General features: G+C 32.9%; 4 protein-coding genes across 4 annotated transcripts in view; 1 reads left to right on the top strand and 3 right to left on the bottom strand.

The window, feature by feature from the left end:
- Positions 1–14969, top strand: part of nolo (ADAMTS-like no long nerve cord) — a 546982-nt gene that overhangs the window by 275935 nt on the left and 256078 nt on the right. The window lies entirely within an intron of this gene.
- Positions 6558–7146, bottom strand: LOC143200500 (uncharacterized). The gene is made up of 2 exons (XM_076410938.1): positions 7114–7146; positions 6558–7052 (listed from the first exon to the last, which is right to left on the bottom strand). Exons 1-2 carry the CDS (start codon positions 7123–7125, stop codon positions 6603–6605), a joined length of 462 nt encoding a protein of 153 aa, XP_076267053.1. The 5' UTR covers positions 7126–7146; the 3' UTR covers positions 6558–6602.
- Positions 8643–9277, bottom strand: LOC143200501 (uncharacterized). The gene is made up of 2 exons (XM_076410939.1): positions 9200–9277; positions 8643–9136 (listed from the first exon to the last, which is right to left on the bottom strand). The coding sequence occupies exons 1-2, from the start codon at positions 9209–9211 to the stop codon at positions 8687–8689; spliced, it is 462 nt and encodes a 153-aa protein (XP_076267054.1). The 5' UTR covers positions 9212–9277; the 3' UTR covers positions 8643–8686.
- LOC143200499 (uncharacterized) lies at positions 10768–11493 on the bottom strand. The gene is made up of 2 exons (XM_076410937.1): positions 11387–11493; positions 10768–11276 (listed from the first exon to the last, which is right to left on the bottom strand). Exons 1-2 carry the CDS (start codon positions 11396–11398, stop codon positions 10827–10829), a joined length of 462 nt encoding a protein of 153 aa, XP_076267052.1. The 5' UTR covers positions 11399–11493; the 3' UTR covers positions 10768–10826.

The raw sequence follows: 14969 nt of genomic DNA, 5'->3' as shown, positions 1-14969 counted from the left end.
TCGTAGCTCAAAGATTATCATATTATAGTACAAATTAAATTCTGATTAAATTCAATCAGTTTTGTAGGAATCTTAAAGTTGACATACTCCAAAATTGTAATTGGTATCAATCTCTTCAATCTACTTTCCATTCTTTACAACGCTTTAATTTGTGCATGTGGCATTATTACTGAATCAAACTAAATTAGTGTAAGAATTGTATTATAAGGATGTCACCTTTTCTTCCTAGAGCACAAAAATTGAACGTTTTTCAGCATTTACCGTCTTGTTTTTAGATAAAACTGATTTGCATCAAGATGTATACGTAAATAATTTGGGATGGAGTACGGGAATTGATACAGTCAAAAAATCTTCAAAAGGGAACATAAGCTATTATTTATTTTGAGACACCTTACGTATTATTATAGAAATACTTTAAAACAAGAAAATGGGGCTCTCGATATGGACTCCCTATAACAAGGCATGTAAATAAGGCTAAAACAAACTATATTCAATCATCATATTATTATAAAAGTATTCTTATTAAAATCAAAATGAGCATTAATAATTATTTTGCCTATTAGTACTTTCTTTTAACTTTAAGATAGTTTATAACATCTGTATGATCCGGCTGACATCTAAATATAGAAGTTTTCGATTTATTTATTGTTTATTAATAGGAACCATTTTAATATAGATCCCCATACATATTAATAATACAATATAAGGAATGACTAAAATGAATATTGTTGGCATTTATAATAACAGGTTTTTAAAATAACCTTGCCCAATGGCAATACTATTGTATTTTAAAATATATGCACTCTTTTTAATTGCACTATTAACAGTTGGTCTGAAATATTAAAAAGTTTAACAAAAATATTAGAAAATATTTAATTAATGGGAACTTTTAATATTCGGATATATATTCGAAAAATAGAGCATATAATTTGAATGGACTTAATAATATAGCCACTATCATCCCTTTCAAGCTCTGTTTAGTATAAAAATGTAAATAAATGGTGAAACTATAATAAGGAGGGTTTCCAATCCTGATATGATCTGATAATCACCTGAAATGCAACATATCAGATATTACTATAGTAGACAACAGAGAAAATATTAAGGCACGAAGATATACTAGTAAAATTTTAGCGATTAATACCACATGGGTATAAAAGTATTAGTGAATGCCAGAAAATTATAAGTTAGTACCGGTTCAATTGAGTTGGAAATTACCAAAAATAGACCATAAAAAACTCAGAAAACATCACAGATTGGACAAAAGTGTTGAAAGTAAAGAATAAGAAATAAAGGAGGCATTTTAATAAATAAGAAGGTGAAATAAAAAATGGAACAATAATTTAGAAAAGATAATAAAGAGCAAAACTAAGAGAGAAAGAAACGAACGAAACTACAAAGAATATTATTTTGAAAACTGTTTGTATCTATTATGTCTGAAGCTAAGTAACATATTATTTTATTTATCTATATATGAGTAGATACAAAGAAATTTGAATATATTTAAAGGAGACTTTTTTTACAGATAATCACTATTATTTTACTGTAATCAAAATGTAGTATTAATGTTAATGTTAATTTTATTTAAGTAATATTTTTATGAAAAAAATCGCAAGTAAAAAACAACATTTTTACACAACCCATATATTTGGAAAATAAAAGTTTAAACCCAATCATAACAAGAGGCTGTTATCGACTGCTTTTATAGCGATAGAGACGACTATTTAAAGAAACGGTCATGGGATAAGCACTAATACGAAAATGATTTTTGCACCATATTTACCAGGTATTGTTAACTTCAAATTACAGAAAATGGCAACAAAAAGCGGAAAATGTAGTATGTGTATACCGGTATATATATACTACTTTTAAAAATAATAATAGATAAAATGTATATAACAAAAAATCTCAAAATAAGTTCATGGTCCTTATCTAACTATGTTTAACTAACATATAAAGATATTGTAATTCATTTTTGAACTGCTCATGTAATCTCGTGTGATATATCACCAGAAAACAATTTCGTTATACCAGTTCACCGCAAGGTTAATTTGAAGAAGTGGATATAAATACAACATACGCTTCTTGTACGTGTATCAGTCTTCTGTATCCAATACAACAAGCAACATGAACTCTTTCGTAAGTAGTAACATATTGTGAATTAATTGTTCTTATTATTAATATACAGAATTTAAAAATACAATATTTTCAGTTTTTCGCTGCTGTGTTTGCCATTTTGGCTGCCGCCAATGCTGGAGTCCTCGTTGCTCCATCCGCCAAAATTATCCAAGGCCCCAGTACCAGAACCACTGTTGTAGGCCCTGACGGTAGCGCCATCTCATCGGTGGCTCCAGGGGGTCAGATCGTGCAAGAAGAAAGCGTCGGAGTTGTTGCTAAAACAGTCCCCATTGTTGCCGCAGCTCCAGCTGTTGCTTCCTACGTCGCTGCACCATCAGTCATTGCCGCCCATACCGCCCCCGTGTTAGCTTATTCTTCTCCCCTTGTTTCTGCTCCATTGGTATCAGCCTACTCTGCTCCAGTTATCGCTGGCGCAGTTGCTAAATCTGTTGTCGATACCGTCGTTGCTGGTCCATCTGGCAGTATTGTAACTGGTAAAACCGTAGCTGCCCCTATAGTAGCTTCGGCTCCAGTGGTAACAGCTTGGTGAAATGTAAAATTGTAAATATCTATATTAATAAAATAAGATAAACTATATCTATATCGTGTTATTATATACATATTACATATAGCAAATTCTATCCAATGTGGGTATTTATCTATTCTATTTAAATATAAAGATTCAGCTTCTACATATATTAGTCTCTGAAAAACTCTGAAAGTTGTCGTTGAATTGACTCGAAATTCCTTCACTATATTAAATTTTAACACTGTTCTCTTTACATATTTTTTATTCTGATGATTTTTTTAACTTTTTCAGTAACACTTATAATTTGTTATAATTATGTTTCCAAGAATTATAATTGACTGATAAACTAATATCTTAGATTTTGTCAAGTTGGGAGTCTGATCTGCTTTGTATTTTGCCTAATATAATGTTCACCTTTAACCTTAAATATATATAGATGCTAAGGTATTTCGCTAAAGTGATATAACTGGTTTTTCGAGATATTAAACCGCATTTTCCGGTCTCTAGCCCAATTGTGGATCTTATTGATCGCCACTTGCACCTTGTCTATAGCTTTAAGTAGAGATACGTCTTTTGTTATTTTCTTGTTAGTTTGATTCTTTTGAGTCCTGCTCTGGTGTTATCCAAAAATTTCTATACTTCAATCGTCACATGAGAATGGAGTTTCCCCTCTCGTCTCCTTCATATTCTCTTGATTTTCTGAGTGAAAATCGCTATGTGAAGATCTCGGTGTAAGTAATCAGCCCTACAGTATCTAGGTGCACTTACTATACTACTAAGTTTATATATGCTTTAATACTTGCTCATATAATAGTAATTTCTTGGTACCGATAATTATGATTTTCTTCAAATTAACCAATATATTTTCTTATATTTGAACTATAATTCTTTATTTTTCTTTATAACATGTGCCTTTTAGCGAAGATTTGCTTATGACAACATCGTTAAATTTTTTTCAAAATCGCTTTGGGATGTCTTTTCCTATTTGTATAAGAATAGGTTCCAATTGTTTTTATTCGCGTTTTTCAGTTAAGTATAGACATATTTTATCAAAATTATAGAAATGTTAATGATGTCATATGATGTTAACGAATGTCAAAAACTCATATACTATGTATTGTTCACTATAAAATTCCAAAGGCAATGATTCCCGGGGAACTATTCGTTCGCCTTAAAAAGGAATATAAAAATTGTCGCAAATGGTATTTTGCTCGTATATTAACATCTGTGGATCTTGCAGAAAAAAACTAACTGTGTTAGGTTAAGGAAATAGTAACTTTGTTTTTTTTTATTTTTAACAGTAAATGAATCCTATAAATTGAAAACTCCAATAAATCATATATAAACCCTTTTTAATCCATCATATTTTGGTATTCTTCCGGTAAAATAATAATTCCTTCACTGGAGAGCCTCTGAGAAGTCGTATCGAGATACTGAACTAAGCGATTGTCACCAGCTTGGTGAAAGATAACTAAGGAAAATGAACGTTACAACATTAAGATAATTTGGATTGATAAAAACAAACAACACATCAATATATCTCAGCTTGATTAACTTTGACTTCTTTAATCAATATTATTAGAAATCCCCAATCTTATATGAATAATTTTTAACCCTAAAGACGGAATTATTGTAGGATATTAAAAATATAACAATCTTAATCTGGATAATAATAAAAATAAAAAGAAAATCCCAGAAAAGCTTTTAGAAAAATATAATACCTAAATTATATAGTTTTATAATATTTTCTACACTGTTAGTTAATCTATGAAAAATAAAACACTAGTTTATATCTATAATTTATTTATATGTGCATCCAAGAAGAGATATCTTGCACTCAAATTTACCAAGCAGTTAATACTGGTGCAGCAGCAACCACAGGGGCAGCTACAGATTTACCAGTTACAATACTGCCTGACGGTCCGGCTACAACAGTATCGACAACAGATTTAGCTACAACACCAGAAAGAACAGGAGCTGAGTAAGCTGATACTACTGGACTAGAAACAAGAGGGGCAGAATAAGATAAAACTCTAGCAGCAGGGGAGGCAAGTACAGATGGGGCAGCTATATAAGAAGTAATAGCTGGGGCGGCAGCAACAACTGGTACAGTTTGAGCAACAACTCCCACGCTTTCTTCTTGCACGATTTGACCTCCTGGGGCAACAGATGAGATGGCGCTGCCGTCAGGACCAACAACGGTGGTTCTAGTGCTGGGGCTTTGAATAATTTTAGCTGATGGGGCAACCAGTACGCCAGCGGAAGCAGCGGCCAAAAGGGCGAAAAGTGTAGCTACAGCCTATAAGCACCAATTATCATTTATTAGACAAAATTCACATATATAAATTATTATAGTACTTACAAGGGAGTTCATGTTGCTTGTTCTGTTGAATGAGTTCAGATAACTGATAAATACACAAACGTGTATCGCACTTTTATAGTTAATCATTTGACTCAACCTTGTAGATGGCTACTTATACTTTCTGATGACATTTTGGTGATATTGTCATGTATATTAACCAAATTATATCTGATGTAATTAATACCAGGAAGAAAAAATTAGATTACAATTTTATATGTAGGATTAGTTGCTATATTGTTCTATTAAAAACACAAAAACACGTTTTATATTCCGTATTCTGTGGCTTTAACACTTCTAGGCCTTAGTGATAAAACCTATTTATTATGCAAATATATTACAGTAGTAGTAGAATTAACATAACAATTTAGGTTTCGGTGCATGTGTGGAATCCAATAATGGATGCGTTGGTCTAGGAGAGCCATCCACATCGGCACCGGCAGAATATTCATGATAAAGTGTTGTGCATATTGTGCGATCAGCAGGGTAGAGTGTATTACAAGCTGCTGATACCGAATGAAACTATTACTTTAAATATCTTCAGATACCAATTAAATAAATTGAAAAACTTTTTCTTGCAAACAGGCATAGCTTGGCTGGCACACTGGTTCCCAAATACTGAAGAAGTGTGTAAAGAAGGTTAAACAAAGATCATTCTTTCAATACGCTTGCTATAAAATTGGGAATATATTTTATGAATATGAAGAACTATCAAAATGATGCAAACATTTTATATATCTTTCAGTATTTTTAATAGAAATAGCATGTATTGTCGTAGTACTTCTGGGAATTATACTCTGTCAGACATTTTCAGGACACCGTTGTTGAAACATATGGTTTCTGGATACCTCGAGCGTCATTTACCAAAATTTTATATTATTTCAACTACAGAGTGTCCAAAAATAGAAGCAAAATTTAACTTGATTAAAAACACTTATAAAAAATTGTTCTAAATATCAGATAGATTTTGGAGAAAATTTTGAACTGCTATTTCGAAAAATAGAAATGAATGAATGAGATCGTAAAAAATTATGATATTTAGGCATCGCACAATGGCACTTCTCCTAGTGTCCAAGTCGCATTAGTGCGTCTCAGAACTACATGTTTACTTATTTTTTAATTTCAAATTTACGTCTACGAACTATCTCAAACGTTCTAAAGCATCTAAAGTTAGTAACAATTTTCAGAGAATGTCTGAACAGTATCACAAAATCATAATTGACAGACTTATAGTAAAAATAAGAAATCAAACCATATAATTAGAAAATGATAAAATTAGTAATCATTTTGTTAAAACTAATATATTTTTCATCATTTTTATAGTTTTATTTGTTCTCGATATTATTTAATTCCTTAAGTAAAACGTAATTGACTATATGGCTAGTATTTAGGCATATTAAATTAACACTAGGATAATTTATATGATAGACTCGTACTCAATTTTTCTATTTTTATACCTCTAACAAATTGTATATGACACTAAATAATGTATACTGAACTATGTATTGAAATCAACACAAAATATAAACAACTTGTATAATATGTACACGATTTATTTATTCAGTTTCTCAAATACAGCTACCTAAATATTATAATTTACCAAGCTGATACAACAGGGGCAACCACTGGAGCGGCTACAGTTTTGCCAGTTACAATGCTGCCGGATGGTCCAGCAACAACGGTATCTACCACAGATTTAGCTACAACACCAGAGAGTACTGGAGCTGAGTAAGCGGATACCAATGGGGCGGAAACAAGGGGTGACGAATAAGCTACTACTGGAGCAGCAGGGGAGGCAAGTACAGATGGGGCGGCTACATAAGATGTAACAGCTGGAGCGGCAGCAACAACTGGCGCAGTTTGAGCAACAACTCCCACGCTTTCTTCTTGCACGATTTGACCTCCTGGGGCAACAGATGAGATGGCACTGCCGTCAGGACCTACAACGGTGGTTCTAGTGCTGGGGCCTTGAATAATTTTAGCTGATGGGGCAACCAGTACGCCAGCGGAAGCAGCGGCCAAAAGGGCGAAAAGAGTAGCTACAGCCTAAAAACACCAATTATTTTATTAGACAAAATTCACATATATAAATTATTATAGTACTTACAAGGGAGTTCATGTTGCTTGCTCTGTTGAATGAGTTCAGATAACTGATAAATACACAAACGAGTATCGCACTTTTATAGTTAATCGTTTTATTCAACCTTGTAGCTGGCTACTTATATTTTCTGATGACATTTTGGTGATATTGTCATGTATATTAATCAAATTATATCTGATGTAATCAACACCAGGAAGAAAAAATTAGATTACAATGTTATATGTAGGATTAGTTGCTATATTGTTCTATTAAAAACACGAAAACACTTTTTATATTCCGTATTCTGTGGCTTTAACACTTCTAGGCCTTAATGATAAAATCTATTTATTATGCATATATATTACAGTAGTAGTAGAATTAACATAACAATTTTAGTTTCGGTGCATGTGTGGAATCCAGTAATGGATGCGTTGGTCTAGGAGAGCCATTCACATCGGCACCGGCAGAATATTCATGATAAAGTGTTGTACATATTGTGCCATCAGCAGGGTAGAGTGTATTACGAGCTGCTGATACCGAATGAAACTGTTACTTTAAATGACTTCAGATGCCAATTAAATAAATTGAAAGACTTTTTCTTGCAAACAGGCATGGTTGGCTGGCACATTAGTTTCGAAATACTGAAGAAGTGTGGAAATAGATCGCTGTTAAACAAAGATTCTTCTTCATTCTTTCAATACGGTTGCTATAAAGTTGGTAATATATATTATGAATATGAAAAATTAACAAAATCATGCAAACATTTTATATATTTTTGAGTATTTTTAATAGAAATAGCAGGTACTGTCGTATTACTTCTGGGAATTATTCTCTGTCAGACATTTTCAGGACACCGTTCTTGAAACATATAGTTTCTGGATACCTCGAGCATCATTTACCAAAATTTTATAATATTTCAACTACAGAGTGTCCAAAAATAGAAGCAGAATTTAACTTGATTAAAAAACACTTATAAAAAAATTGTTCTAAATGTCAGATAGATTTTGGAGAAAATTTTAAACCGCTATTTCGAAAAATATGAAGGAATGAATGAGATCGTAAAAAAACATAATATTTAGGCATCGCACAATGGTACTTCTCCTAGTGTTCAAGTCGCATTAGTGCGTCTCAGAACTACATGTTTACTTACTTTTTAATTTAAAATTTACATCTACGAACTACCTCAAACGTTCTAAAGTATCTAAAGTTAGTAACAATTTTCAGAGAAAGTCTGAACAGTATCACAAAATCATAATTGACAGAATTAGAAAATGATAAAATTAGTACTCATTTTGTTTAAACTAATATATTTTTCAAAATTTTTATAGCTTTATTTGTTCACGATATTATTTAATTAATTAAAAAGACGTAATTGACTGTATGGCTGGTATTTAGGCAAATTAAATTAAAACTAGGATAATTTATATGATAGATTCGTACTCAATTTTTCTATTTTTATACCTCTAACAAATTGTATATGATACTAAATAATATATACTGAACTATATATTGAAATCAACACAAAATATACACAACTTGTATAATATGTACACGATTTATTTATTCAGTTTCTCAAATACAGCTACCTAAATATTATAATTTACCAAGCTGATACAACAGGGGCAACCACTGGAGCGGCTACAGTTTTGCCAGTTACAATGCTGCCGGATGGTCCAGCAACAACGGTATCTACCACAGATTTAGCAACAACACCAGAGAGTACTGGAGCTGAGTAAGCGGATACCAATGGGGCGGAAACAAGGGGTGATGAATAAGCTACTACTGGAGCAGCAGGGGAGGCAAGTACAGATGGGGCAGCTACATAAGATGTAACAGCTGGGGCGGCAGCAACAACTGGTGCAGTTTGAGCAACAACTCCCACGCTTTCTTCTTGCACGATTTGACCTCCTGGGGCAACAGATGAGATGGCACTACCGTCAGGACCTACAACGGTGGTTCTAGTACTGGGGCCTTGAATAATTTTAGCTGATGGGGCAACCAGTACGCCAGCGGAAGCAGCGGCCAAAAGGGCGAAAAGAGTAGCTACAGCCTAAAAACACCAATTATTATTTATTAGACAAAATTCACAAATATACATTATTATAGTACTTACAAGGGAGTTCATGTTGCTTGTTCTGTTGAATGAGTTCAGATAACTGATAAATACACAAACGTGTATCGCACTTTTATAGTAAATCTTTTTATTCAACCTTGTAGCTGGCTACTTATATTTTCTGATGACATTTTGGTGATATTGTCACGTATATTATTCAAATTATACCTGATAAGATCAATACCAGGAAGAAAAAATTAGATTACGATATTATATGTTGGACTAGTCGCTATTTTGTTATATTAATAACACAACAGCTTTTTTTATATTAAATATTCTATAATTTTAAAGCTTCGAGACTTTAATGATAAAACTTATTTATTATGCGAATATATTACGATAGTAGTAAAATTGCCATACAGATAAATTGATTTTTGGTTTCAGTACCTAAAGTTTAGGATTTGATGAGAAATATAAAAATTATTTACCATAGTATCAGATCAGTCTATATAAATATAATTACTAATTTATAATATAGAAAAATATTTTGCTAACAATAAATTGCTTTATATTAACTGCTCGCATCTGTTTTAATCAACGATGTCTCTTGGTGAAAATGGTATTAATGGAAAAACTGCTAAACAAACTAGCCTAACTATTAAATTCGACAGTTTAGGTATATTCATGACAAAGTGGTGCTGTGCATTTTGTGTCATCAGTAGGGAATAGCTGCTAAAACCGCATGAAACTATTACTTTAGTTATCTTCTGATCCAATAAACAAATTGAATGACTTATTTTTGCAATATGCAACATACTGTTGGAACATTACGAATAGCACTTACTGTCATATTGCTCAGAGCACTTGTTCCCTGTCTGACACATAGGTGGTACCGTTGTTGAAACAAATTATTTCTAAATCTTTCGAATGTCATTTGTTAATATTGTATATCATTTCAATTACAGAGAGTCCAAAAATATAAGCAATACATTAATTAAACTGAAAACATTAAAAAATGGCTATAAACCTCAAATACATTTGTAACGAAATTTTAAAAATCCGTTAGAATATTTTGGTATCGCAGAATTACGCATCTTCTGATGTCAAGGTAGTAAAGTTAGTAAAAGTTGTTACATTTTTTTTATAGAACATGTTAAGTTTTCCTGCTATGTTTTGATTAACTTTTATTTGTGTTAAATTCCATGTAATTGCTGATAATAGTTATCCTTTTTTCGAACTTAGAATAAGTGTCAGGAGAAGTCTGAACAACTATAGAAAAAACAGATTTGACAAACTTATACAAAAATTAACAAATCAAATCATATAATTAGAAAATGATAAAATTAGTACTCATTTTGTTAAAACTAATATAGTTTTCGTAATTTATGTAGCTTTATTTGTTCTCGATATTATTTAATTTCTTAAATAAAACGTAATTGACTATATGGCTAGTATTTAGGCAAATTAAATTAAAACTAGGATAATTAATATGACAGACTCGTACTCAATTTTTCTATTTCTATACCTCTAACAAATTGTATATGACACTAAATAATTTATACTGAATATTGTATACTAAATAATGTATACTAAGTATTGAAATCGACACAAAATATAAACAACACGTATAATATGTACATGATTTATTTATTCATTTTTTCAAATACAGCTACCTAACTACCCTAATTTACCAAGTTGATACAAGAGGGGCAACCACTGGAGCGGCTACAGTTTTGCCAGTTACAATGCTGCCGGATGGTCCAGCAACAACGGTATCTACCACAGATTTAGCAACAACACCAGAGAGTACTGGAGCTGAGTAAGCGGATACCAATGGAGCGGAAATAATTGGTGATGAATAGGCTACTACTGGAGCAGAGTGAGCAGCAAGAACGGAAGGGGCAGCTACATAAGATGTAACAGCTGGGGCGGCAGCAACAACTGGTGCAGTTTGAGCAACAACTCCCACGATTTCTTCTTGCACGATTTGACCTCCTGGGGCAACCGAAGAGATGGCACTACCATCAGGGCCTACAACGGTGGTTCTGGTACTTGGTCCTTGGATAATCTTGGCTGATGGAGCAACAAGCACACCGGCGTTAGCAACAGCCAAAACGGCGAAAAGTGTGGCGAAAATATAAAAATAACTTCCTGTTATTCACCACATAAAAACAAAACAATGTGATCTAGATATTTTTTAATTTTTACGAGATAATTTATTATAATGTTATACCGTATATTACTTACGAAAGAGTTCATGTTGCGTGTTGTTTTGGGTAGGTGTAGACAACTGATAAACGTCCGAGCAAAGATCGAGTTTTTATACTCTGTGCTTTGGAATCAACCTTGTGAATGACTACCGTCTTACCATAAATATTTCTCGATGACATTTGCGCGTGATTCTTTAAACTGACAAAATATCTAACTAAGCCTATATATCACTATAACTATTAACGTAATTATGCTCACTAATAATCAGTAATATTCGCGTATAAACAATGAAAATAAAAATAACTGAAATATCAAAATATAAAGCAAGTGTTTTTTATGTAGTCAACGTTTAAAGTGCGTTTTACTTAAAATTTTTTTTACCTTAAAATATGAAATGTATTATATAAATTAGGTTTGATAGTTCATTCTTATTCTTAATCTGCTTTTGGAAGCTTCTTTTGTTTTTAAGAAGGAGAAAGTCTCAAAAAAATATGTTTCTATATTTCTAAAAAATGTATCTTTATATACTTATAAATACATCACATATATTTTGGAACTATTAGGCCTATATATTAATTTTAAATAATATACGGTAGATATCAACATGTGGATACTGGTATCGAAAACATTACACGAAAAATGAGGAAAGAATACGAGTAAAGGCGCAAAAATATTAGTGTTCAACATTTATTCAACAAAATATTTCAATCGATATAATTTCGTTATCAACAAGAATAAATGTGCCGGCTTGGTTGGCGCAGTGGTAAAGGCGATAGGATGGTCCTCCTACTGTTGCGAGAGTCGCGGGTTCGAATCCTGCTGCGGCATGGTCGTAAATTTATGTTTGTGATTGTATAAAATTTGTGATTTTCTTTAGACAACAGCGCAAAATCCGACAAGTAGTGATTTCAATGTTTGACAAGGTGATTTTCTAAGTTGGTCACTCGCCAGTCGGTAGGCAGAATACCGAGGACAGTGGTTCGGAGCCCACGTTAAACTGTAGGTCCAGTCCAGATAAACCCTCGTTGGTAAAAGGAGATTTTAAAATATACAAAAAATAATAAATGATAATATAAATTAGGTTATAAAATATAAGTAACTGACTTTGACTAAAAGGTAGTAAAACCTTTGAAATGAAATATCATAATTATTGCAACCCCTTTAATACATTCATCACCGCCGTGGACACAGTAAATTTAAAACGCTCCTTCTAATTATTTTAATATATTTGTTGTTTAAATCAATAAATATTAAAAATAATTTTATTAATCGAAAATTTACTGAATTTACTGATAATATTGTAATAACAAAATAATTTAAACATACAATTTCCTTTGAATTCATAAAGTATATTCGTATTTATGACAATATCACCAAAATGTCATCAGAAACTACCTGGTAAATCGGTAGTTGTTCGCAAGGTTAATTCTAAACAAACTGGTATAAAAACCTGGCTTCTATTTGTGTATTTATCAGTTGTCTACACTCACTCGACACGACAAGCAACATGAACTCTTTCGTAAGTAAAATTGGGTGTTCATTACGTCGAATCAATTAAGAAATATTAATTGTTTTTTTAGTTATTCGCCGCTCTTTTCGCTTTTTTGGCCGCCGCTAATGCCGGTGTACTGGTGGCTCCCTCTGCCAAAATTATTCAAGGACCCAGTACCCGTACTACCGTTGTTGGCCCTGATGGTAGCGCAATTTCTTCGGTCGCCCCAGGAGGCCAGATCGTGCAAGAAGAAAGCGTAGGAGTTGTTGCCCAAACTGCACCTGTTGTAGCTGCTGCCCCAGCTGTTGCATCTTACGTAGCTGCTCCATCCGTTCTGGCTGCCCCTGCTAGTCCAGTATTAACTTATTCATCCCCTCTTGTTTCTGCCCCATTAGTATCAGCCTACTCTGCTCCAGTTGTCTCTGGTGTCGTTACCAAATCTGTTGTAGATACCGTCGTGGCTGGTCCATCTGGTAGCATTGTAACCGGAAAGACTGTAGCTGCTCCAGTAGTTGCTGCTGCACCACTGCTGTCAGCTTGGTAATTTAAGTAGAACAAAAATAAAAAATATATATACGACATTAGCATTTTGTTTTTTGTTGTTATAAAACCTAAATAGTTTCAAGAAAACCTTGCAGACGCTATTCTTTAAAACTATAGGTAAATCGTTTTGCAGAAAGCTTATTGATCTTTGATAAATTGAAGTTTAATATTCAATTCTTTCGTAAAAGTCAACTACAAAATTTATTGTCGATCATATTTATTTCAAGTAAGAACAAAATAGAATTTTCATCGAGATCAATTGAAAGAGGTTGTTAACATTGTTTGTATTCTATTTTTTTTATTTTTCTTATAATTTCAGGTCAACTGAAAAGTCCCCGGCCTGACACATATATGACGCTACTAGAATTAAATCTATATATTTTTTAGTTAACACTCAAAAGATGCGTGTATAAATTTGACAGCTGTCGGATCATTACTGTGTGAATTATAGCATTTTGAGTGAAGAAATTTTTGTTACTGTAAAAAAATTGATAAAAGGAATTTCGTGTGTTGATAAAATATTGCTTTTTGAAGGAAAAGAATACAGTTGAAGCAAAAGCATTGCTTGATGCTAAGCTTGAGCTTTAAAACAATAAAAAACCACAAAATGATTTTGAATGACCGTAATTTGAAATTGAATGAAATTCAGACACACTAAAGACATCAACTGAATGTGTACTTCATATCATTCGCGAATATTTTGGTATGAGAACGCTCTGCGCAAAGTGGGTGCCGCGCAAGCACATTTGACAAAAAACAACGACGAATTGATGATTCGAAGCAGTGTTTGAAGATGATCAAGCGTAATAAACCCGAGTTTTTACGTCGATATGTGACAATGGATGAAACATGGCTCCATCATTTTACCCCGAAGTCCAATTGATAGTCATCCGAATGGACTGTACATGATGAACCCGCTCTAAAGCGTTGGAAAACGCAACAGTCGGCTAGCAAGGTTATGGCGTCTGTATTTTGGGATGCGCATGGAATAATTTTCATTGACCACCTTGAAAAAGGAAGGACCATGAACAGCGACTATTACATAGTGTTATTGGACCGTTTGATGGACACAATCGCCGAAAACGACCGCATTTGAAGAAAATGAAAGTGGTGCTTCACCAACACAATGCACCGTTTGACAAGTTAGTGAAAACGATGGAAATCCATGAATTGGGCTTCGAATTGCTTCCTCATCCTCAGATCTCAAAGAATGCTCGCTGGGAAGAAATGTTCGTCGAATGAAGAGGTGATCGCCGAAACTGAGGCCTCTTTTGAAGCAATGGATAAATTATACTACAAAAACTGTATCGAAAAGTTGGAGAGCCGCTATAATGAGTGTATCACCCTTGAAGGGAATTATGTTAAATAAAAAAAAACTAATTTTGCCAAAAAAATGTGTTTTACTATGGTAGGCCGGGGACTTTTCAATTGAAATGTTAATTCAGAAAATACATTTCATATTATTGTGTTTTTTTATGCTGGAAAACTATAATGAAGCCATATAGAGAGCAGATAAGAAACTGTTGTTAAATAAAAAAAATTTGGACCGTCATATACTTGTAGAAACTTTCGATGCTCTCATGC

Source organism: Rhynchophorus ferrugineus, unplaced genomic scaffold (genome assembly GCF_030347505.1).
Source record: "Rhynchophorus ferrugineus isolate W39M unplaced genomic scaffold, kcgeb_rfMv2 rfM8, whole genome shotgun sequence".
Classification (NCBI taxonomy): domain Eukaryota; kingdom Metazoa; phylum Arthropoda; class Insecta; order Coleoptera; family Curculionidae; genus Rhynchophorus; species Rhynchophorus ferrugineus.
Note: the sequence above shows the minus strand (reverse complement) of the source record. Positions and strands in the feature narration are given on the sequence as shown.